Below are 21,829 nucleotides of genomic sequence, written 5' to 3'. Positions count from 1 at the left end.
TCAGAACGTTTTGAAACACCGGAATGCGTAGGTGTGATATACTTGTACTCTCGTTCTCCTTCTGGCACTTTCATCCCATCAATAATGCATACTGTAGACAAACAGGAAAACAAGTACGCAAGATTACAAACCCATAAATGTCACTGTCTATATGTATGTATGTAGCCTTTTTTAGCTGGACGTTTTAGTGTAAATGGTTTAACTTAATTAGATTGTTGTTGTTTTAGAAGTCGTAACGACTCTCAATAATAATAATACATTTATGTATATATGTATATGTATAACTTCTTAATGCTTTTAAGCTGAACCTAGTCAAGAACATGCATAGTACAAAGGGTATACTGATCGAACCTCTATTTGCTTGATTTAAATGTAGGATAGAGTTTAATGATTGCATAATCTCTACAGATTGTACTATAGTTACTAAGTAGCAGGAAGTCGTATGATAGTCATACACATTGTGATTGCACTGTTTCTCACAACTACCACTCAATAATTGATCCAGAGCAAGTGTAGGTTTGCGCAGTGCAGATTACATGCAAGACACAATAATATATCAGTGTAGTAGAGAAGATTGAAATATAATGAACAGAGCAAACAGAATGGATGAGTGGGTTTAACACAACAGGGTGAGATTACTGTAAAATAGGTGACATGTACATGTACATGCTGCACAGTGACGTAGCCTTACCATTGGTGCATTGATCTAGTGGTACTGTCTTGTTCAAGGTACAGACAGGCTGTCCCCTCTGATCTGGACATTCACACACTCGGCATACGGTCTGGTTGGGTGCTATTTCTTCAACTTTAACATCAACGAATGCATCTATGAAAGCCTCCACTTGTTCCTTAGAAGCATCTTTTAGCTGCTGTAGATCCCAAGCTGACCCATTTGTTTGCAATGCCAACTTAACGTAGTCTTCCAAGGTACTTTCGTGCCCTCCATCCTCCACAGCATATGCATTGCCAGGTTCACCAATGCTGTAACGACGAGACGATGAAGACTCGACTGCTTGTGAATATGATTGATTCTGGTAATCCATGCCCAACACATACTCGTCTAGGTCTGTCAATGTGTTGATGATGATGTCTTTGAAATACTGGTTGACCACAACATTCAGAGTAACATCATTGTCTATGAAATATTTAAGCATGTTGTCATAGTTAAGGTTGATTTGGTCTGGCAATCTATGATCAAGGTCATCTCGATTCTCATCTGAAATTAATATGATGACTTTTTTAGCATCACGGTCAAATGTGAAATTCCCGCTATTGTTAAACACTTTATACATGGCACTGTATCCATCCTCCAGTTGTCCAGTGTTTGTGAGATCAGCTACAACTTTTATGATGTCATCTGCACCACCTTTAACAAGAAATTCTCCTAGCAGACGGTTACTTGTCCCATAACCTACAAGGCAATAACGAACTTCTATTCTTTTGGCTCTCAGAGCATTATCTAGTTGTTGGATAGTGGTGTTGAGCCAATCATGTTCCTGTGTCATTGAGCCTGATTCATCCACTACAAAGCAGATGTCTGCCTTTCCAATTGCTTCCCCAGGATTGTCAGAGTTTCCAACAGTCACCTTGGTACGACTTGGTTGACAAAGCTCAGGAGAACGAGCTCTTTGACGACGACGACGAATGTGATCTGAAAGAGAAACAGTTGTCACTAAAACCTGTGACTTTCCTGCTTGTAAATTATGTGCTTTTGTGTATCATTTCTGATATATTGTCAAAAAAGGTCTATCCAATTTTTATCTATTTGCATGTGCGTTCTCTGCTTGCCCGTCATATCTTCCCCCCTCCCTCCTATGTGCCTACTATCATTCTACAAATTGGACTCCCTATTCAATGACTGCTACATCAACTTTTGAGTACTTTCTCCCAGCTTTAGTTTAGGATGGGTTCCAGTAATGGATGTCACGTGGATATGCATGGCCACTAAAGGTTGACTATTGGGAGCTTCTCATATTCAAAACTTTGGATTTTCCTAATGTATGGGCATATTATATGCAGGCTATATCAGACACCTGACTCTTCCTTCAAAATGAGGTGTGTTAAAGGTATGATCCACTGTATACAATTTGCTTTCAGGTATGACAACCAGAACTGAGATACCCCTACTTTAGTTCTAAGTTATGATTTCATTGGTTCTCTTTCCCAACCACACTAATTAACTAATCTAGAATAAAGCCCTGTCCACACTAGATCAGATTGGATCGCGATCCGATCGCGATAGCGAGCGTCCACACTGCACTTTGAAAACGCTACCTCCGCCTCAGTTTCGCTATCACGTGACTGATGATCGATGTGTACGTGTGGCTTCTTTGCTTGTGGAAAGTGTTGAAGGTGAGCGAGAACAAAGACGAGTGAGGAGTGCTAGATGTTCCGACTACACGCGTAGCGTACGTGAGGGTAACGCCCACTATTTCTAATTGGATTCAACCAATCGCGATCGAAACCACCTCGCAATGTGCATTGGATTTATCGCGACCATTTGCAAGTGTGGACAGCGTTGCGGTTGGATCGCGATCGGATCGCGATCCAGTTGCCAGTGTGGACAGGCCTATCTAAAAACCCTCAATACATACTGTACCACTAGCTAGTTGTTCAAAATTTTACTAATTAAATTTATTAGCAGGCATTTTCTTTATGTACCGTATTTAGCTAGTTTAATTAATTAATAGGCGTTGCGGTCGCCTTACCATCTCCTCCCCCGCGATTTCTCACAATGTTACTTTGCTTGTCAACGCGTTGTCTTTCATGCCCACACATGCAGTCGATTTCACTGAGCAGCGAATCTTGTTCGTCGTATTCACTCAACAGCATCGCTTCGCCTTTCTGGTACTCCCATCTTCCAATTTTGCACACTAGACAAAATGTAAATTAATTAGACAATCCCAGGCTATACACACAAATATGTGAAATGTGACACCAACTAGACTAACGACGGAGAGCTCTCTAGAGACACGCTTGACCCTCCGACTTTTGGGGAATACGCGAGGTAAGAAAACTGAATTTTGAGGTATTACGTGCGACTGCCTAGATTCAAGCGCCGTTTGTGTGTTCAACTACAAGAATCTAGCTGAGCAATGAATGAATCTGAGAATGCCGACCAGAAGTTGCCGGTTCAAGATTCAAGATTCAAGATTGGGTCTGCACGATTTGCGCGATTTCTCACCACAGACGGCCGACCCAGGGCTCTTGATGCACGGTGGACATTCGGTAGCGACCGAATCTGCAAGACATAATACACACAAAATCCTAGTTTCGAAGGCGGAGTTAGTGTGATTAGTAGTTTACTTGACGAAGTGAGCACAGATGCAGTAACGCTAACTGCTGCTAGAAGATGCAAAATGGCTTTTGCCATGAAACCGCTGCGTGCACACAAAGTCGCTTCTCGTCTGTTGACTGAATCCGTTGGTTGGAATGACCGATGTGAGCAGATAACTCTCCGGGAGACTGGAGGTGGTCACGCGACCCGCGGCACGACAAATCGGTAGTGACAGAAGTCCTACCGTGTGACATCCAGGTCGCAGGTCGCTCTATTTCTAATGTCATTGCATTGCCAAATTGCGTCCGTAAGCGCGAAATTCTCTATTTCATTTAACTAACACGCAAACACACCGCGCGCGTACAACAAACAGTGCACTCTAGAACTGCAAACGGAAGGCGTGGCAGCGTGTAATCTTTCGTCAGGACGTTTTCTGTGTAAAGACAATTATTTGGCTGCTGCTGTCCTAGCTTGGAAAAGTGTCGTGTGTCTCTGTTGACGCGCAGGAGGTCGAGTCTCCTACGCGTCTTCATGTGCAACCATTTCTACTGTGGTAGGAAGCGGGGCCTGGCCCCCTCGCTCGATGTAGGAATTGAGATTTCTTAACTTTGCAAATCTGTATATGGTCCGGCAAGCGAGGTAGTCTTTTTGCTTACTGATGGTGACATTCAGAATACATCCAGGGTACATCCACCCCATCTCCTCCGCTTCTGCATGACATCTTCCTACGCCACACGCCACTGATCTATGCATGTTGTACGGTAAGAGGGCGGTTAGATGTTGCTGGTTCTAAAACCGTTGCCATGCAACTCTATGTTTGGAGAATTCTCGTAGTAGACAGCAGACAATTAAGCGGTGGTAACGTCTAACGTTTGGCCAAGTTGTGTAGCGTTGTCTCCCACAAATCACGTGACTTCAGATTATCCTAATGATATGACGATTTGTTAGGTGTAGCAGTACAAATCACGTGATTACAAATTCTTCTAAACTATTTCGGTCTCTATTTCAATGTTCAAGTTCTGAGGAGCCTTTTGCTAGTTGTAGAAATTATAGGTAAGTACTTCGACGTCTAGAATAATTTGTACTCTACAAGACTTACCGATTATAGCTAGTGTCTGGCAGAAAACCCACATTCATTACTCACGTACTCACAGCTAGAGGACAGATGCAAGCAAACAGTGTTTCAAGTTCACATACTCAAACTCAATTTCTTGGACTTCATTACACCAAAATTGTATTAATTAATTACAAGGCAGGAATTTTACGCTATTGTCAAAATTTGAACACCTAAATTAAGAAGACATGCAACAGGTTAAGGTACGTAAAACCTAACATTTGAAATTTTATGGTAATAAAGTTGATGTATTATTAGTAATTGCCCATGGACAGGTTGCTGGTGGAATTTTGACAAAGAACCCAAATTGTGGCCTAAGAGACAATTCAGGGCCACAACTGTTGATATTGATATTAAATTAAAATATTTGTCATTAAATGTGGGTAATTTTTAATTGGCTTAATTAGGAACTTTAAAATACAGAATACTTGTATCCAAATGCATCTATATATACCACTACTCTGCTACAAACTGTTTAAATGATTTTAGTGTCTCAAAGTCATGTTTTGATCTGTTCTTGTATTAGCAATTGACATAAGGGCTCTAACATTTTTTACCGACGATGCCTTGCTGTGGCTTTGCCATACTTCAGTAGGCTGAAACAACTCTCTGCCTTAACAAAGTGTGCAGCAAGATGGTAAAGCAGCAGTGCTAGCTTTGCTATACTTCACTCTACATATTTGTCTTGAAGAGTGTTGTGGTGTATTGATGGTACAGCACATTCAAGCTTTCATCGAATAAGTACTTTGTGAACTGCTTTTGCACCAACTTTGGGTCAATTCACTTGTGTTGAAATTTATCATGTGTCTTGGTCAAATTCTTATGTGAACAGGATTTCATTCATGACATGATATTTGAAATAGTCAAGCTTTCAAAACTTTACAAACTGATAACATATACTGGTATTAATAGTTGATATGCCAGTTACTAGCACCATATGGATTACACGGAAACATGTACCTCTCTAGGACTTACCTGGCTGCCTGCTGCGTTGGTGGGCAAGTTGAGAATAAAGACCCCACTCACGGTACTGAGACAGTGATGACAACATATATAATAACTCATTCATTTTGTCGGGGGCCACACACAAAGTTTAGCCCGGGGCCACAATTTTTCCCCATCACCATGGAAATGGCAACCCTGACATTGGATTTCACGTCACTTGCTCTACATATATCTCTACAATAGCCAACTTTATAACCATTTAGGCAAAAACACGTATTTTGCTCTTTTGTAAACTGACAGAATTTGAACAAATCCAATTGAGGCTGATAAAGTAGAGGGGACCATAATGAAACAATTAACATGCATATACAAAGACATCTGGTGTGACAATGAAACTGCAGATAGCAGAGTCACCCGAATCGTTAGTAATATGCAAACAACGCCATGTTAGGTTATCTAACAGACTACATGATTTCTACAGGACATGATCCTACAAACCAAACACGTTACACTGTAATATCAAACCAGACAACAACAAAACTATAACATACAAATGCACTATCACAAGCAAGCTACTGTAGTTACCCAACAATGTTTCATATTACGGAAACTGACATGGGATTATTCACAGGGGAAAACATCAACTTTCTCGATGGCATCAGCCTCTAGCTCAACCTTTTTCTTGTTCACTTTCACTTTGCTGATACAGCCGGTTAGCGGAACAGCAACATCATTAATGTCATTACTGTTGGCCATACCTGTCAGGACAACATAAAATTACAAAATGAAAGAATAGTTACGTAGTTGTATGTGTATGTAAAGTAAACATATGCAAAGACAATATCAATCAGGTACTAACAGGAGCAGTTAGAATGTGTAATGTAGAATCCATGTGTGAGTACAACCAATGTATAGGCTTACCAAGGTACCACTTGTTGTTGGCTCTGAATGTTAGGGTTTGGTCATAGTTTTCACCGGCAATTAATTTAGGCCTCCTATTGCCATCCAATCGAAGCTCTATTCTGTTGCCTTTCCTATTGTTTTACAAAACTGATTATTTTGAAGTACATAATCAGTGTTATCTGTCTGTCTATTTGCATGTTCAGAACAATCAAAAATTTACCTCCTGAACATAATTTTATGCCATTGGCTGTCACTAACCACCAGATTATGTGTTAAAACTTTACTTCCAGCACCCAAGTTGACCCTACATATAGGAAGGAGAACGTCTTCAGTTACAGCTAAACAAAATTGGTTGACATGCCAGATCACCTTGCTTGAACTCTTCCACTCACTACTTGAATGAGAATGTGTGCTGGTTCTGGTAGCCTCTATAAGTATCTAACTCTGTTGAAATGTGTAGGAATATAAGAATCAATTGCTGTCAGCTTACCTGTTTTATCCATAGCAAAACGCCATCAGAATCTGATGTTCTGAAGCAGAATGTCACCACGTGTTTCCTGTTGTGTTGAAAGAAAATGCATTAATAGGCTGTTACACATATAAAATTATGTACAAGGTGACAGCCAAACAGTTTGACACACAGAAAGACAAATTGACAGAAAGATCAATTGAGTGTCTGTTTTACTTAGATCTTTGGAAAGTTTCGTTGGAGAAACTCAGTTTCGATGTTGAGGACAATTCAACTGCTCCTTTTGCACAAACCTTGCTCCAGTGTGTGTTGCGATTTGAAATGGCTGATGTCTGATCAGTTGGTAAACTCTTTCTCTGGCTATCGGGAACGTCTGGCTGAGGTTCCCCTATGAACACGATTATAGTAAGTTCCAGTGATGAGGTGTACATGGTGTGTGTGTGTGTGTGTGTGTGTGTGTGTGTGTGTGTGTGTGTGTGTGTGTGTGTGTGTGTGTGTGTGTGTGTGTGTGGTGTTGGTAATGAACAAATAGGTTGTTGGGTTCAGTTCCACGTGAATTACCATATTTCCACAAATAGAGCCCCACAGGACTGTATTTTCAATCATGCTGGAGGGGATGAATTATTATTTTGAGTACCGGGCACTATTAGAGCATGGGCTCTATAACTTCTTTCTCTGTGTTTGTATTTCAGGTAAGATAATGAAACCTTAGTGCCAGTAATAAGAGCACATGTTTGATGTCAGTCTTCTTCAGTGTCACTTTGCACTAAGATCATAGTCCTTGTAGTCTGTGGCATAATTTCTTTCTCTTCCTCAAGTAGCATGGTTGTACTGTTAGTAGTACCCACGTTTTCTCCTTCAGCATTTCCTGTCCTTCAGGTCAAGCCCAGTTGCTTTGTACAGGGCAATTTTTTAGCATGGGGCACAATGTATTTGAGCAAGGGGCTATATTATTATGCCTGAAAGTCTCCATGGGCTTTTATTTAAGCATGGGGCAGTATTCATGGAAATATGTATGGAAGTGGAAACATCCAAGGAGTCTTATAGGTGTTTATGATATCTACCAAGAGGTGATGGACAATCTTCGTGCTCCTGATAATTGGTGACACCGCTCATACACTGTTCTTTTGTAATGTTGTAGTTATCGTCTATATGTCCATCACATACTACCATTGGGAAAGCTGATCGACACGAGGACCAAGAACACCTAGGAGGTTCAGTGTTTCGCAAACCGCATTGGACATCACGAATCCTCTTGCTGAAATACTTTGTAAAGTCCATTCCAAAATCTTTATCGTCTGAGTCCGCTGTAAGTGTTTTCACCACATTGATGTCCCATGCTACTCCATTGCGATCCCATGCTAACTTCACATAGTCATCAAAAGTCTTAACATGTCCACTTTCTATCACGCTACGTCCATTTTTTGGCAATGGGTCATCACCATGGCGAAGAACAAATGCTGGATACTTATCACGAGACGTTCCAACACCTATTGCTTCCCTGCCATCCTCTAGCTCAAATGAGTTAGTAACCACCACATCAAGGCAAATGTTATTATCATCTAAGTGTTTTTTCAATGTTTCTTTAGTGAGAGTTTTTTTTACATTATCCCTATCTTCATCTGTTACCAAAACTATCAACTTCAGAACACGAGGTTCTGGAACAGGAGATGGTGATCGTTTGGGTTGGCGCAAGTAGTCAGCTGCTAATTTAATTGCCTCATATCCATCCTCTGTCTTTCCATTGCGATGTAACTCAACATTGGGAAAGTCTTCAGCCGTAACACTTGTCACAAGCACCTTTCCCATATTGTCTGGTTTTCGATCATGGCTTGCAAACACTAACAATCCAAATTTGTTTGGTGGGGATGGGGACATTCCAATCTGATAGTGTTGCTTAAGGAATTGGTCAGTTCGTTTAATAAAGTAGTTGTTCAACCAATCGTGATCACTTTCCATTGACCCACTTTCATCAATTACAAAAATAATATCAACAGCTGCAACACTTGGAAATGATCCACTGCTTTCTGGGATAAATGTCTTGAAAACGTACCCACCTTCTGGCACCTTCTTTCCATTAATACTGCATTCTGCACACAAACAAAAATTATGTATCTAAAGTCACAAACCCATAAATGACGCTGTCTGATGTTAGTAACCCCTCAATACAAATGAATAGAGCAATCTGTAGTGTAAATATTGTATACACTATGTTTTCGTACACACAACAAATTCGTAGTGCTTATGAATTGAATGTAGGGACAAGATGAACAATGCAAAGTTAATGGTGATCAAAGATTCAGATGCTTGATTTGGAAAGTTGAGATTGCGCACAATTTTGAATTTTCTCTACGCTATAACACGAGACATTACAATGCATGTCGTGATTACGCCATTTTCCAACAATACCACTTCATAAGATTGTCAAATCCAGAAGCAGCAAAGACTTGCCTAGGCTTCTGCAGTGCACATAAATTAAATGCAGACACAGTGATATAACAGTAGCAAGGATTTTGTCCGGCAACTGCCAGCTGTGCTAGTAATGCTGAGCAGCAGCAGCAGCTCTAATTGCTTTCGAGATTCTTAGCTATGATTAAAGCGCAACACATGGCCTAGTAGATTTACAAAGCTCGTGTACAGAGATACAAACCTGCATAGATGTAAGCACAGAATATACGGTAGAAAAAGCACTGCAGTAGTATATAGTAGATTAGATATGAACGTAAACGATGGACAAAACAACAATGAACTGATCCATGGTTAAATCATGGTGCAAATTGGCCATGAAAGAGCCATTTGTACATGCTGCACAAATGAAGTTACCTTTAGCTGTGACACATTGTTCTAGTGGTAGTGTTTCATCCAATGTACAGACGGGCTCTCCGAATGGATCTGGACATTCACACACTCTACATACAACTATTTCTTTAACTTTCACATTAACAAATGCATCTGTGAAGGCTTCCACTTGTGCATCAGAAGCATCTCTCAGTTGGTTCAGATCCCAAGCTGATCCATTTGTTGCTAATGCCAACCTAACATAGTCTTGTGAAGTACTTTCATGCCCACCATCCTTTACAGCATATGCTGCCCATGGGTCACCCACTTTGTAGCAAGGAGATGTTAAACATCCGAGTTTCTGTGAATATGATTGATTCTTGTAATTCATGCCTAGCACATACTCCTCTTCGTCTGCCAAAGTGTTGATGGTGTTGTTTTTGTCTTTGAAAAGCTGATTGACCACAACGTTCAGAGTAACATTATTATTTCTGAAATATTGTAGCATGGTCATATAATTAAGGTCAACATTCAACATTTCATCGAGGTCATCCCGATTCTCATCTGTAACTAATATGATAACCTTTTTAGCATCGGGATCAAATGTAAAGTTCCCGTTATTCTTGAACACTTTATACATGGCACTGTATCCATCCTCTTGTTGTCCAGTCTCCTGGAGCGTTTCTATGACAGCTCTGATTGCACTTGCATTGCCTTCAGTGACAAGGAATTCTCCAAGTAGATGCTCTGTTGTGCCATAACCAACAAGACAATAACGAACTTTTATTCCGTTTTGAATTGTCAGAATTGTATCTAGTTGATGGATAGTGTCATTAAGCCAATCATGTTCTTGCCACATTGAGCCTGATTCGTCTACTACAAAGCATATGTCCGCTTTTCTTTCAGTTCTTCCAGGACTGCCATCATTCCCAATAGTCACCTTGGTACGACTTGATTTACAAGAAGGACGTTCTTGACGTCGATGACGGATGTGATCTGAAACAGCAATAGTTGTCAGTCAAGCCTGTCACCGTTTTCTCTGCTTGCAAAGTCAGTCATTTTTACTAGACATTGTTCATCAATTTAATTAAGCTATTTGCAAGTACTCTTCTGCCTGCCTGTCACTTGAATTTGACTACTGTAATAAGGAATTGAGATTATGCCATTGGTGGATTGTGGATGGCCACTATTGGCAGCATGTCACATATCCACTGCAATGTTTCAGGCCAAGACACATGATTCGTAATGATAACCTCTAAAATAATATTACCTTCAATATGATGTATTGTACTGAAACCAAAGAATCGCACCTGACAGTACAAAACTCTGCCTCCACACAATATTTTCATAACTCTATCAATATTGACACCACTACAAGGCAAACACCATTCACCATCTAGCAATCTTTGCTGATATTAACGTGATAAGTGCACACAGTTCTACATGCAGTGAGGGCAATTGAAATGCAATATTATTCGACAGGGAAATGGTAACTTCTGCTGATCATTTAATAACAAGCAAACTAGGCTGAATGGTGTAACTTTGAGACACATGCACTGCAGTAACAAATTAAAAGTCAGAATGTGTGTACATGTATATAGTTGTAACAGAGGTAGGAATGGTATTTGTACCTGTTTAGTTAACAATAGTCAGTGTTATACGATCAAGGCACTACAATAAATTCTAGGGCTAAAGCTTTTTGTTTGAACTTTGAAAAAATAATTTCTAGGCTGCTATTAAATATCATGTGTCACTGGGAGGTACAACCTATCTCTATTTCAAATTGCTCTTTCTCTCCCCAATCTCGACTGCTAGTGGCCAAAGTATTTATTAGTAGTAAATTAATTAAGTCAAATCTGTAATTGTACAATACATCATACTAAATAGTCTTTTGCCAACGTTGCGGTCGCGGTCGCCTTACCATCTCCGCCGACGCTACTCATGTTTTTCCTGTCCACGCGCTGTTCCTCGCCTGCGCACGCGCACTCAATTTCGCTGCGCAACGAATTCCGTTCGTCGTATTCACTCAGCACCATCGTCTCTCCCTCCTTATACTCCAATCTTTCCAATTTGCACACTAACGAAGAAAGGATTTCTATATAGCTATTTCTCACCAATTATTAAATTACACACAAATCAGGGGCGTAGCATGCCCTCTAGCTAGAAATGGGGGCTAAACGGCTAGAACCTCACGACGCTACTGAACACGCTCACTTCTAAGCTTTCATTGGACTGATAAAGGTAGAATCAGTGGTAGATCCAGATTGGAAAAACGGGTGGTCTAGTTAATATTCTAGACAGCTTTCGTCCTCGCATATTTACAAGTTTATGACCACGCTTACAATATTAAATGTGATGAGGCCGGACTATTATTATTATACCAAAATTTAAAAGCCCGGTCTAGCCCATGCCACGCTACGCCCCTGCACAAATATGAGGAGATATGTGCGACGAAATTACACGTGCCACGAAATTAGATGCGCAAAGGGACTGGGAGTGCATGGTAGTGCTTGGACTCCTCCATGGACTCCTCCATGTCTGTGGGAAATTCAAATGATATGAGAGGCGACGTACAAAATATTTTAAGTGTACAGTATGAAAACACATGCAGCCGTCTGCGTTTTCGTGTTTTTAATTAAAAAATTAATCTCGGATTATGCCGACCGGAAGTTGCGGGTTTGTACAATTCACGAAATTTCTCACCACAGACGTCCGACCCGGCGCTCTTGATGCACGGTGGACACTCGATAGGAAACGAATCTGCACGGCAAACACACGGAATAATTTGTAGAGTCTAAAAGAAGAGGGCGGAGTAAGCGCGTTTGCACGTAAATCGTATACGTACCTGACGCGCAGGGCGCAGACACACTGACAATAACTGCCGTAAAAAACAGCTTCAAAATGGCTGTTGTCATGAGCAAAATGAGTGCAGACAGTCACACACAGTCGCCACTATACTGTTCACGCCGTTGGTGAACCTGATGTGACGTGCACGCGGCCTGTTTTTGTAATCAACTCTCCAGGAGGCTGGATGGTCACGCGACCCGCCATACCCGGTCTAGACGGCAACTATTTGTTTGGACCAGGCAGCAGAGGCTTTACGATATGTTCAGTTTAGCAATACTAATTCTAGTCTATAAACAGTCTCAAAATTGTGTTTCAATCACAGCAAATCCAAAAGCTGCAAAGTGAGGGCGTGGCGATGATGTTATCTTTGTAGTGTATACAAATGTAACGTTTAGTTTAGACATTTGGGAACGCCCTCGTCTTTCCCTTGCAAGAGATTATTGTGAAAGTGTGGATCTTTCCTGGCGTTTTCTGAGAAAAGGTTTTATTTATTTATAATATATTTCGTGAACGTATCTGGAGACACAGCACGCGGCAGGAGGTCTGCCACCGACGATTTTGAATCGGTGCTACACGGGTTTGGGAGGCCGAGGCTACCCTAGGCTTAGCCTCGTACCCAGGCCCTCTTGCGCGCCCGGAGAAGAGGGCCTGGTACACGTTGTATTCGCATGCGCGCATAAATTAGAAGGAAATCGTGGTAAGGCAAGCACGCATGCGGAACCGACGTTGTTTAGAATCTCGAGCCGATAATGTCGCGCGCAGTGAGACCCAATTTGGCAAATGGTGGATGAAGGCAGAGCTTCTGGTTTTGATATGGTGTTGCACTACGCTCTAGGCAAGCTTAGGCTGTGTAATGTCGAGCTGAAGGAGCAGCAGCGTGTTGTCGTAGAGCACATCTACAACGGAAACGACGTCTGCAGCTGGCTTCCTACAGGATACGGTAAATCGCTGTGCTATCAACATACACCGTATAGGGTTGACTGCAAGCTAGAGAAATGTGGTGAAGAAGATTGTGGATATGTCGTCATTGTCGCGATCGTGTCTCCTATAGTATTGCTGATGATAGAACAAGTCAAAGATTACGCGAACTCGGAGTTTCACTTGACCTTGGGTCTAGATCTAGGGCTTCATCACTACTGAACACGGAAGCTGTTTCACTGTCGATTGCGCGCGACATTATCGGCTCGAGATTCTAAACAACGTCGGTTCCGCATGCGTGCATATATTACCACGATTTCCTTCTAATTTATGCGCGCATGCGAATACAACGTGTACCAGGCCCTCTTCTCCGGGCGCGCAAGAGGGCCTGGGTACGAGGCTACCCTAGATCTAGAGGGCGGTCCGACGGTGTTACTTGCTTCACGCTTCTGTTCTTCTTGTCAGTCTGTAGTGAGAGGCTGGGAACGCAAGATCGTAGAACGAAATGAAGGCAGACACTTTTTAATTAATGTTGCTCACCTCTAGAGTACACTACTACAAACCACGCGACTATCTAGGATAGTAGTATACACTCTACAAAACCGCCGTTCAAACATCAAATCAGATCCCTTATGCTTCCTTGCTCGTTGTATTGCAGACCCGTAGTCTGCTTAATTAATTAATTCAAGAATGATAGAGGTAGAAAACTAATCTTGTGACGTCATTGGATGCTGTTGGTGACTAATACATGTATATATAAATTACTGTAACCATTTACAATTGTATGAATTAATTAGTTAACTGCATCGTGAATCCTCAGATTACTAGAAGACACATCCGTACACATGCAATCTAGCCAGTTCCGTTTGCAATTGTTTGGTATGCCAATTTATTAATTATTTAAACTTTATTTTACCTTTCAGTTTGGACTGTAATTTGCCCAAAGAAAATTACGGTTTTGTGAAAGTACTGTATCTACATGTACAGTTGTCTGAGACGCGTACATAATGCATACATGCCTATACTTTACATCTAGAGGGTGGTAGTAAATATGAGTTAGGTATTTAATTAATAAATATAATAAAGCGAGAGGAGTCGTTCTCATTTGAGCTTTCGTGTATTCATTCGTGTAGCCGCGACTTGGCGCATACAAAAGATGAAAAAGTTGGAAAAATCGATCGGTTCACACATTCTAATTTCTTCATGCATGGGTACGTCGCTTTATCAAAGTTACTGTTTAGCTAACCAGATGTTTTGAGGGCTGGTACCTCGGATACTGGATTGAAAAAAATGGATGTACACACGAAATCAAAATCTTGAAATCAGAGAAACTTAGTAAGACAACGTTGGAAGGACCACAAACTCTATACCGCATACAATTGTTGGACTTGTGCTGTATCGCGAGTTTGGACTGCGCTCAAACAGCAATCGATCGCGAGAGATAGCTTATTTTACTGATCCTGCGAGTTATGAAAACAGCAGGAGTTATGAAACGTCTGAAATGCCGTCCAGAAAGTAAGTGTTCACAGCGGTGTTTGTTCGTGCACAGATCGAGTGCATTCAGGACAAAAACGGTGGACGAGTGGACGCAGAACTGCAAGGACCGTGACAATGTTTCTACGCAGAAGATGTACAGCTAAAAAGAATGCTTTCACATTGACTGTGGTTACTTTAATTTAGCGCCTATGCAACAATCGTGGTAGATGTGACTACGTGATGACTACACCTAGCACTAGCTAGAGTATCGTGGTACAATCCGAATATCTACACATTCAGATTCTGTAAACTGGACCGCCTAGCAGCTAGAACACACGCCACGCTATTTCTTGACTCACAGCCTCCCGTTCCCGTAGTTCATTTAAAAAGTAAGAACTTGATTGCTACCTTGTTATAATTAGCTACTTAGCTATTATTGTACACTTAGTCTATTGTTGCATTATAACATGTCTTTCAGTGGTAGTAGTAGTGGTGGTGGCGGTGGCGGTGGTAGTAGTAGTGGTGGTGGCGGTGGCGGTGGTGGTAGTGGTGGTGGTGGAGGTGATGGTGGCGGCGGCGGCGGTGGTGATGGTGGCGGCGGCGGCGGTGGTGGTGGTGGCGATGGTGGTGGTGGCGGTGCTGGTGGCGGCGGCGGCGGCGGTGGTGGTGATAATAGTAGTAGACATAACATCTACGCAAATCACAGAACCTCTGACGAAACTTATCCTACAACCAGAGTATCATCCGTCTGACGCAAACAACCAACAAATTTTGCTCAAATTAACCTTCGTCGAAGTAAACGAGAAATAGAGAAGCTGACAGCAGATTTGGTAAACAGAGATTCGACCATTCAACAAAAAAGAGCGACTGAACCAGCAAGCGAAAAAAGGCATCAAATTGGCTTACCGTACTTCCACTGCAACGACTAGTCTCGCGTAGCCAGACCCCTTTCACCGCGGCCTCTCCGGCGAAATGGGGTCTGGTGTACAGCCTTTGATGTCGCTGTGTGCCGCGTAGCCAGAAATCGGCTATCTAAAGACCGGATTTTGTTTCTTAAACGCTTCACTAAAGACGAGACTGGTATGCACGCAATGCAATCCTATCTCAATAGCTTCTCTTGTTTCGTAGAGAACAACTCGAAGACTACAGCTAGAGTCGTTGCTGTTTGTGAAATCTGCATGTCTACGGCAGCGATTAAACGCGGCCGCGGGGTCGACAGGCTTCGATTTCATGCAGCCATGATCGACGTCGTACGATCTAGCGTTGTGCGCTCGTGTCACAACGGAAACTGAATGCGAACGTACTGGATGGATGCGAACGTACTCAGTGCTGTTTGCTGTACCTTTGACCTTCCAGTGAAATAAATAACTGCATGTTGTAATAACTGTCTAGAATTCTAGATCATGTAGCGCTGCGTGCATATCATAAATCATGCAATAAAACATAACTGTCTGACATGTCGACGTGCTTTTGTGTTTGATGAAACCACCAGATGCTATCACCTTGTTGAGCAAGAGAAAACAGTTGGATGGAAGTAGTCTCCCTGAAGCTCCACATACTCTGGAAGTTACGCTGCAGAAACACGCGTAATATCTAGCTCTTCCAAACAACACATCGAATCTGTACCATCTTGGGACGTCCAGGATTTCTGTCAACGTGGTCTCTTCCTGGTTGCTACTGTATGTGTTCACCAAATCAAAGCACAAAACACATGAAATGATTACCCAAACACAGAAAGACGACTCATCTTGTTTCGATGACGTCATGCAACTCCAAGCCCTTCCAGATATCGCTCACTCCGGACTGTCTGCGGTCGCTTTAGACGTCAAAAAACAGCAAACAGCACTGAGTACGTTCGCATCCATCCAGTACGTTCGCATTCAGTCTCCGTTGTGACACGAGCGCACAACGCTAGATCGTACGACGTCGATCATGGCTGCATGAAATCGAAGCCTGTCGACGTCAACGTCCCCGCGGCCGCGTTTAATCGCTGCCGTAGACATGCAGATTTCACAAACAGCAACGACTCTAGCTGTAGTCTTCGAGTTGTTCTCTACGAAACAAGAGAAGCTATTGAGATAGGATTGCATTGCGTGCATACCAGTCTCATCTTTAGTGAAGCGTTTAAGAAACAAAATCCGGTCTTTAGATAGCCGATTTCTGGCTACGCGGCACACAGCGACATCAAAGGCTGTACACCAGACCCCATTTCGCCGGGGAGGCCGCGGCGAAAGGGGTCTGGCTACGCGAGACTATGCAACGACATGGATTCCATTTAGACAAGACCTCATTTAGACAAGACCTCATTTCGTGACGCACTTTGCTTACGCTATGGTTGGCGACCAAACAACCTTACAAATCAATGTGCTTGTGGGTCAGCTTTTACAGTTGAACGCTCACTGTCATATGTCCGAAGGAAGGCTTCCCTACTATTAGACACAACGAAATACGTAACGTATTTGCAAACTTGATGAAAGAACAGGCCCGTAGCAAGCGGTCCGGCAGGTCCGGCATTCGCCGGACCATTTTTCAGAAACTGTAGTTTCAACAGCAGCAGAATGGCGTAGACTTCCGGTTAAATAGCTATAGATGATAAAATATATTATTTACTTTCTATTCTGTCTACGTTATCAGGCACAGAGAAATGTAATAATCACAGTGGACATTGATTATATTGTAAAAATTGAGATACGTACCAGAAATAGCTGGAAGAATGCAGTGTAAGAGTAGAAGGGTTCGAAGCCACATCCGGGATTTGTCCTAAATCTTCTAAGTAAGGCGACCAGCACATCGAAAGTCTTTCCTGATGATCAAGCCGTTCTTAACCAGCCTCACCAACCCCTAAACTTCGATTTTCCAAAGCGCCCCTTTGGGAAGAAGGCGGAGTTGCGTTGCTTCAAGCCATCTTGGTTTCATCAGTGGCCATTTGTTCACTACCACGAGGCTGACGACGTCGTGTTTTGTCACCGGTACCTGTGCGTGAAAGCATTGACTCTCAAACCAATCAAGTCTAAACCGGATCCTGCTTTTGTTAGTTCTCTAGCACATACAGAAGTAGGCTGTTGGTCTATAATTGTATTCATTGGTAAGGTTACTCGTGGATTTTCAAACTGGAAAGATGCAACCACAGGATTCAAAAACCACGTAAAGAGTGCGTGTCATCGTGAAGCAGTTGAAGTTCTTGTCACTCTTCCTGCCACCACCAGGAACGTTGGAGAACATCTTTCTCATGAGCATGCTGTCCAGAAAGTCAACAATCAACACGCGCTTTTTTAAGTACTGTCGTCTGTGAGATTCTTGAGTAGGCAGGGTCTTGCTTTTAGAGGAGATGGAGATGAATCAGATGGCAATCTACAACAGCTGCTTTGTCTACAGAGTGAGAAAGACCCTAACCTAGCACACTGGCTGAAACGAAAGGAGAAGTCTACACAAGTCCACAAATTCAAAATGAAATGATCAAACATTGGGCCTCCAAGTGCTACGAAATATTGCCACAGACATACATAATTCCCCATTTGTAACAGTGATGGCTGATGAAACTACTGATGCCTCCAACAGAGAGCAATTTACAGTCATCATTCGTAGGGTTTCAGAAGACTTGCAGGTGGATGAAGAGTTTATTGGACTTTACCAAACCTCAACTACTGATGCTGCAACCCTTGCAGCTCTGATCAAGGACGTCTTCATAAGACTGAATGTGAGTATGAAAAAGCTTCGTGGACAGTGTTTTGATGGTGCCAGTGCTATGAGTGGCTATAGAACTGGTGTTGCTAAACGCATTAATTAATGATATTGAGTCAAGAGCAGTCTTCACCCACTGTTACGGCCATGCTCTAAATCTCGCTGCAAATGACACCCTAAAGCAATCAAAGTTGATGAAAGATGTACTAGACACAAGTTGGGAGATCACAAAACTGATCAAATATTCCCCACGTAGGGAGGGGATATATAGGAAGTTGAAGGAGAGCTTGCCAGCTAGTAGTACAGGTATCAGAGTACTCTGCCCTACTAGCTGGACAGTGAGAGCTGATACGCTCTCAAGCATTATCAGTAACTATGAGGCATTGCAGAATACATGGGAGGAGGCCCTTGCAATAACAAGGGACACAGAGGCCAAGGCCAGAATCCAAGGGGTGTCAGCCCAAATGGATATGTTTCAGTATTTGTATGGTATCATGCTAAGTGAAATGATATTAAGACATGCGGACAATCTGAGTAGAACTTTACAACATAAGTCTTTGTCTGCAGAAGAAGGTCAACAAGTTGCTCAGATGACTGTTGATACAATCACATCGCTTCGAAATGATGATGCCTTTGACCTGATGTGGGAGAAAGTGAGTAGGAAAGCCAGATCTTTGAATGTCAGTGACCCACAGCTACCCCGAAGGAGGAAAATGCCTAGGAGGCTTTGTGAGGGTTCGTGTGAAGGGGACTTTCATGAGACCCCAAAAGAACACTATAGAGGGACTTTCATGAGACCCCAAAAGAACACTATAGACAGTGCTATTATGAAGTACTTGATCTCATTATCAACTGTATTCGATCTCGATTTGATCAGCCTGGCTACAGAATATATCATTCTTTGGAGACACTTTTGATTAAGGCAGCCAAACAGCAGGAGTTAGAAGATGATCTGAAAGCGGTTTGTGCATTCTATAAAGATGACTTTGACCAGGAGATGTTGTATGCACAACTTCAAACGTTTGGAGTCCACTTCCAACAAACGTATCAACTTCAATCAAAGGAGGCCAGCACAAAGATGACCATCTTTGACATAAAGTCTTATTTTCTTTTGTTGTCTCATGGTCAGAGGGTCCATTTATCACAAGTGAAACGCATTTTTCAACTTGTGTTGGTCATGCCAACCACCAATGCGTCATCTGAAAGATCATTTAGTGCGCTGAGACGACTCAAAAGCTACCTTAGAACAACTATGATGCAAGAGAGGCTAAACTATCTCATGCTACTTTATGTCCACAAGAACAGGACAGATGCACTGGACCTGAAAGCAATTCTAAATGACTTTGTGGGAGAATCAGAGCACTGATCAAACATTTTGCCAAGTTCTGATACATGTTGACTTTAGGCATTTGGTGTGCGATGTGATGTTCTGGCCATGTATTACGCTGAAATACACACAGTGTTCTGGAACAGTTTCTGTGAAGACTTGACTGCTTTCTAATTAAATGGTTGTACGATTTTGTTCTTTGTTGTTGAGTGAAATGCTTTTTGTCTCAGACATTAATATCAATCACAGCATATAACTATTAATTTTATCTTTCGCCGGACCATTTTTTTCATGCTTGCTACGGGCCTGAAGAAGTTTGTCCTGTTACAGAGACCAAACCACTACTACAGCCTCTGTCTGGGGAGATCTTCAGATCTAGAGGGGAAGTCCAACAAAAATGAACTTAACTTGTTTGAGTAGATCTTACGAAGACAAATCGATCGGTATAAGTTACTTCGTTATCTTCGCTTTTGTAAACGAGAACGAGCGATGTTTCTGTGATGTGCAACGCCCACGCGCCTGCTCCGCGCTTCCTGGTCGATTAAGCTCCGCCCACTGCGAACGAATCAATGTGTTTACGGATGACTGCTACGGATAAATCGAGAATGACGAATGTGAATGCGAAGATACTATAAAGATCTGCCTTCTTGCCATCAGTGGTTCCTCTCTAACGTAAAATGGCATCGGTAGAGTTGTTTCCGCGCCAGACTTTGAAGCAGAATTCCTCAATACCACAGCTTACCTAGAGAACACGCTTGTGCTTGAGTATTTGTCTATCCTTGTTCTTTTAATATCCGAAGAGAAACGTACAGCGCGCCGTCTGGCGTGAGCTACAGAAGATGATCCTATTTTACATCCGGGATTGTAACCTTCTACCAATCAGCGGCAAAAGAAAGTGAGCAGACCGGATGTGAAAATAGGGACGTCCTCTGTAGCACACACCAGACGGCACACTGAACGTTTCTCTTCGGATATTAAAAGAACAAGGATAGACAAATACTCAAGCACAAGCGCGTTCTCTAGGTAAGCTGTGGTATTGAGGAATTCTGCTTCAAAGTCTGGCGAGAAAACAACTCTACCGACACCATTTTACTTTAGAGAGGAACCGCTGACGGCAAGAAGGCAGATCTTCATAATATCTTCGCATTCACATTTGTCATTCTCAATATATCCGTAGCAGTCATCCGTAAACGCATTGATTCGTTCGCAGTGGGCGGAACTTAATCGACCAGGAAGCGTGGAGCAGGCGCAGAAACATCGCTCGTTCTCGTATACAAAAGCGAAGATAACGGAGTAACTTATACCGATCGATTTGTCTTCGTAAGATCTACTCATACAAGTTAAGTTCATTTTTGTTGGACTTCCCCTTTCAGAGACAGTGTCATTGGCCAACATACTGCAAAATCTCAAGAGAAAGTTGCAGCCTCGACCACAGAAAGTAATTGTGAGGAGAAACAATATTCTCAGTGATGCACTGAATGAAGCAGGGAGGAAGAGGTTTGAGTCCACAAAGATGTTGGTGGTAAGTTGTAACAATTTGTTTAGAACAAAGTAAAGTGCAGAAACAAATAAATACAGTACAACTGGCTACAATGTCTAAACCACAAATTCAATGTCCAATTTACTATACTATAATGCCACAGCAGCTGATGGACACACTGTGGCACCTCACTGTTGATGAAGTGGCTCATTTGCATAAGAAAGGGTTATTATTATTATTATTATTATTATTATTATTATTGACACTGTTCTAAAACTTCAGTCTGTCATAGAATTCGAAAAGTCTCAAGAGTATGAGAAAAAAACACGATGTAGCCAAGTACAATCATAGTCATATCGCGATGAATGTACAGAGCTGCCATTCCTACATATTTTTATGTATCCTGTGTAAACTGGTACTTCACAGCCCCCCAAATATGTAGAATGTCTAGGCAAATTTGCTAATTATTCCAATGGGTTTAGACATAACAAATATTCTGTTGTGTTGATTTATGGGTATTATAGCACCTTGCCTGTGGTATGTACCATTTTTATGATGACCAGTGACTGGCAAACTGGAAATAAACAAACGTTCAATATATTTAGGTGACACAT

The 21,829-nt window shown here is 42.1% G+C and overlaps 3 protein-coding genes and 1 long non-coding RNA gene across 6 annotated transcripts in view; 1 reads left to right on the top strand and 3 right to left on the bottom strand.

Annotated features, from left to right (window-relative positions):
- LOC134181891 (uncharacterized) overlaps positions 1–3,440 on the bottom strand; it is an 11,470-nt gene extending 8,030 nt beyond the window's left edge. The window contains exons 1-5 of one of the 2 annotated variants that reach the window (XM_062649171.1): positions 3,307–3,440; positions 3,185–3,241; positions 2,709–2,873; positions 692–1,651; positions 1–91 (exon numbers count right to left, since the gene is read on the bottom strand). The exon at positions 1–91 is cut by the window's left edge and continues 1,028 nt beyond it. In XM_062649171.1, coding sequence (XP_062505155.1) covers positions 1–91; positions 692–1,651; positions 2,709–2,873; positions 3,185–3,241; positions 3,307–3,373 — 1,340 coding nt within the window. In that variant the 5' untranslated portion in view covers positions 3,374–3,440. Of the gene's footprint in view, positions 92–691; positions 1,652–2,708; positions 2,874–2,942; positions 2,959–3,184; positions 3,242–3,306 lie in introns of those variants that run through there. The other variant, XM_062649172.1, reaches the window with a different exon arrangement.
- A 2,387-nt stretch (positions 3,441–5,827) lies between these two features.
- Positions 5,828–12,459, bottom strand: LOC134182141 (uncharacterized). Of its 2 annotated transcripts, XM_062649493.1 has the most exons (11): positions 12,332–12,459; positions 12,190–12,246; positions 11,408–11,563; positions 9,532–10,482; positions 7,773–8,798; positions 6,925–7,096; positions 6,730–6,796; positions 6,609–6,667; positions 6,460–6,543; positions 6,258–6,370; positions 5,828–6,094 (listed from the first exon to the last, which is right to left on the bottom strand). In XM_062649493.1, the coding sequence occupies exons 1-11, from the start codon at positions 12,399–12,401 to the stop codon at positions 5,958–5,960; spliced, it is 2,892 nt and encodes a 963-aa protein (XP_062505477.1). In that variant the 5' UTR covers positions 12,402–12,459; the 3' UTR covers positions 5,828–5,957. The 2 variants fall into 2 exon arrangements, with proteins under 2 accessions (XP_062505477.1, XP_062505478.1); XM_062649494.1 differs by lacking the exons at positions 12,190–12,246; positions 12,332–12,459 and adding an exon at positions 10,757–10,857 and having other exon boundaries at positions 11,408–11,536.
- A 3,618-nt stretch (positions 12,460–16,077) lies between these two features.
- On the bottom strand, positions 16,078–20,575 carry LOC134182762 (uncharacterized). Its single transcript, XR_009970412.1, has 3 exons — positions 20,478–20,575; positions 16,354–16,780; positions 16,078–16,299 (listed from the first exon to the last, which is right to left on the bottom strand). It is a non-coding gene; the product is annotated as an uncharacterized LOC134182762 (long non-coding RNA).
- LOC134182761 (uncharacterized) lies at positions 18,486–20,024 on the top strand. The gene has a single exon (XM_062650200.1). It carries the CDS (start codon positions 18,603–18,605, stop codon positions 19,323–19,325), a length of 723 nt encoding a protein of 240 aa, XP_062506184.1. The 5' UTR covers positions 18,486–18,602; the 3' UTR covers positions 19,326–20,024.
- Positions 20,576–21,829: the final 1,254 nt, after the last annotated feature.

The sequence above is a fragment of the Corticium candelabrum genome, chromosome 7 (assembly GCF_963422355.1).
Source record: "Corticium candelabrum chromosome 7, ooCorCand1.1, whole genome shotgun sequence".
NCBI classification, from domain to species: domain Eukaryota; kingdom Metazoa; phylum Porifera; class Homoscleromorpha; order Homosclerophorida; family Plakinidae; genus Corticium; species Corticium candelabrum.
This window is presented reverse-complemented; position numbering and strand designations above follow the sequence as displayed.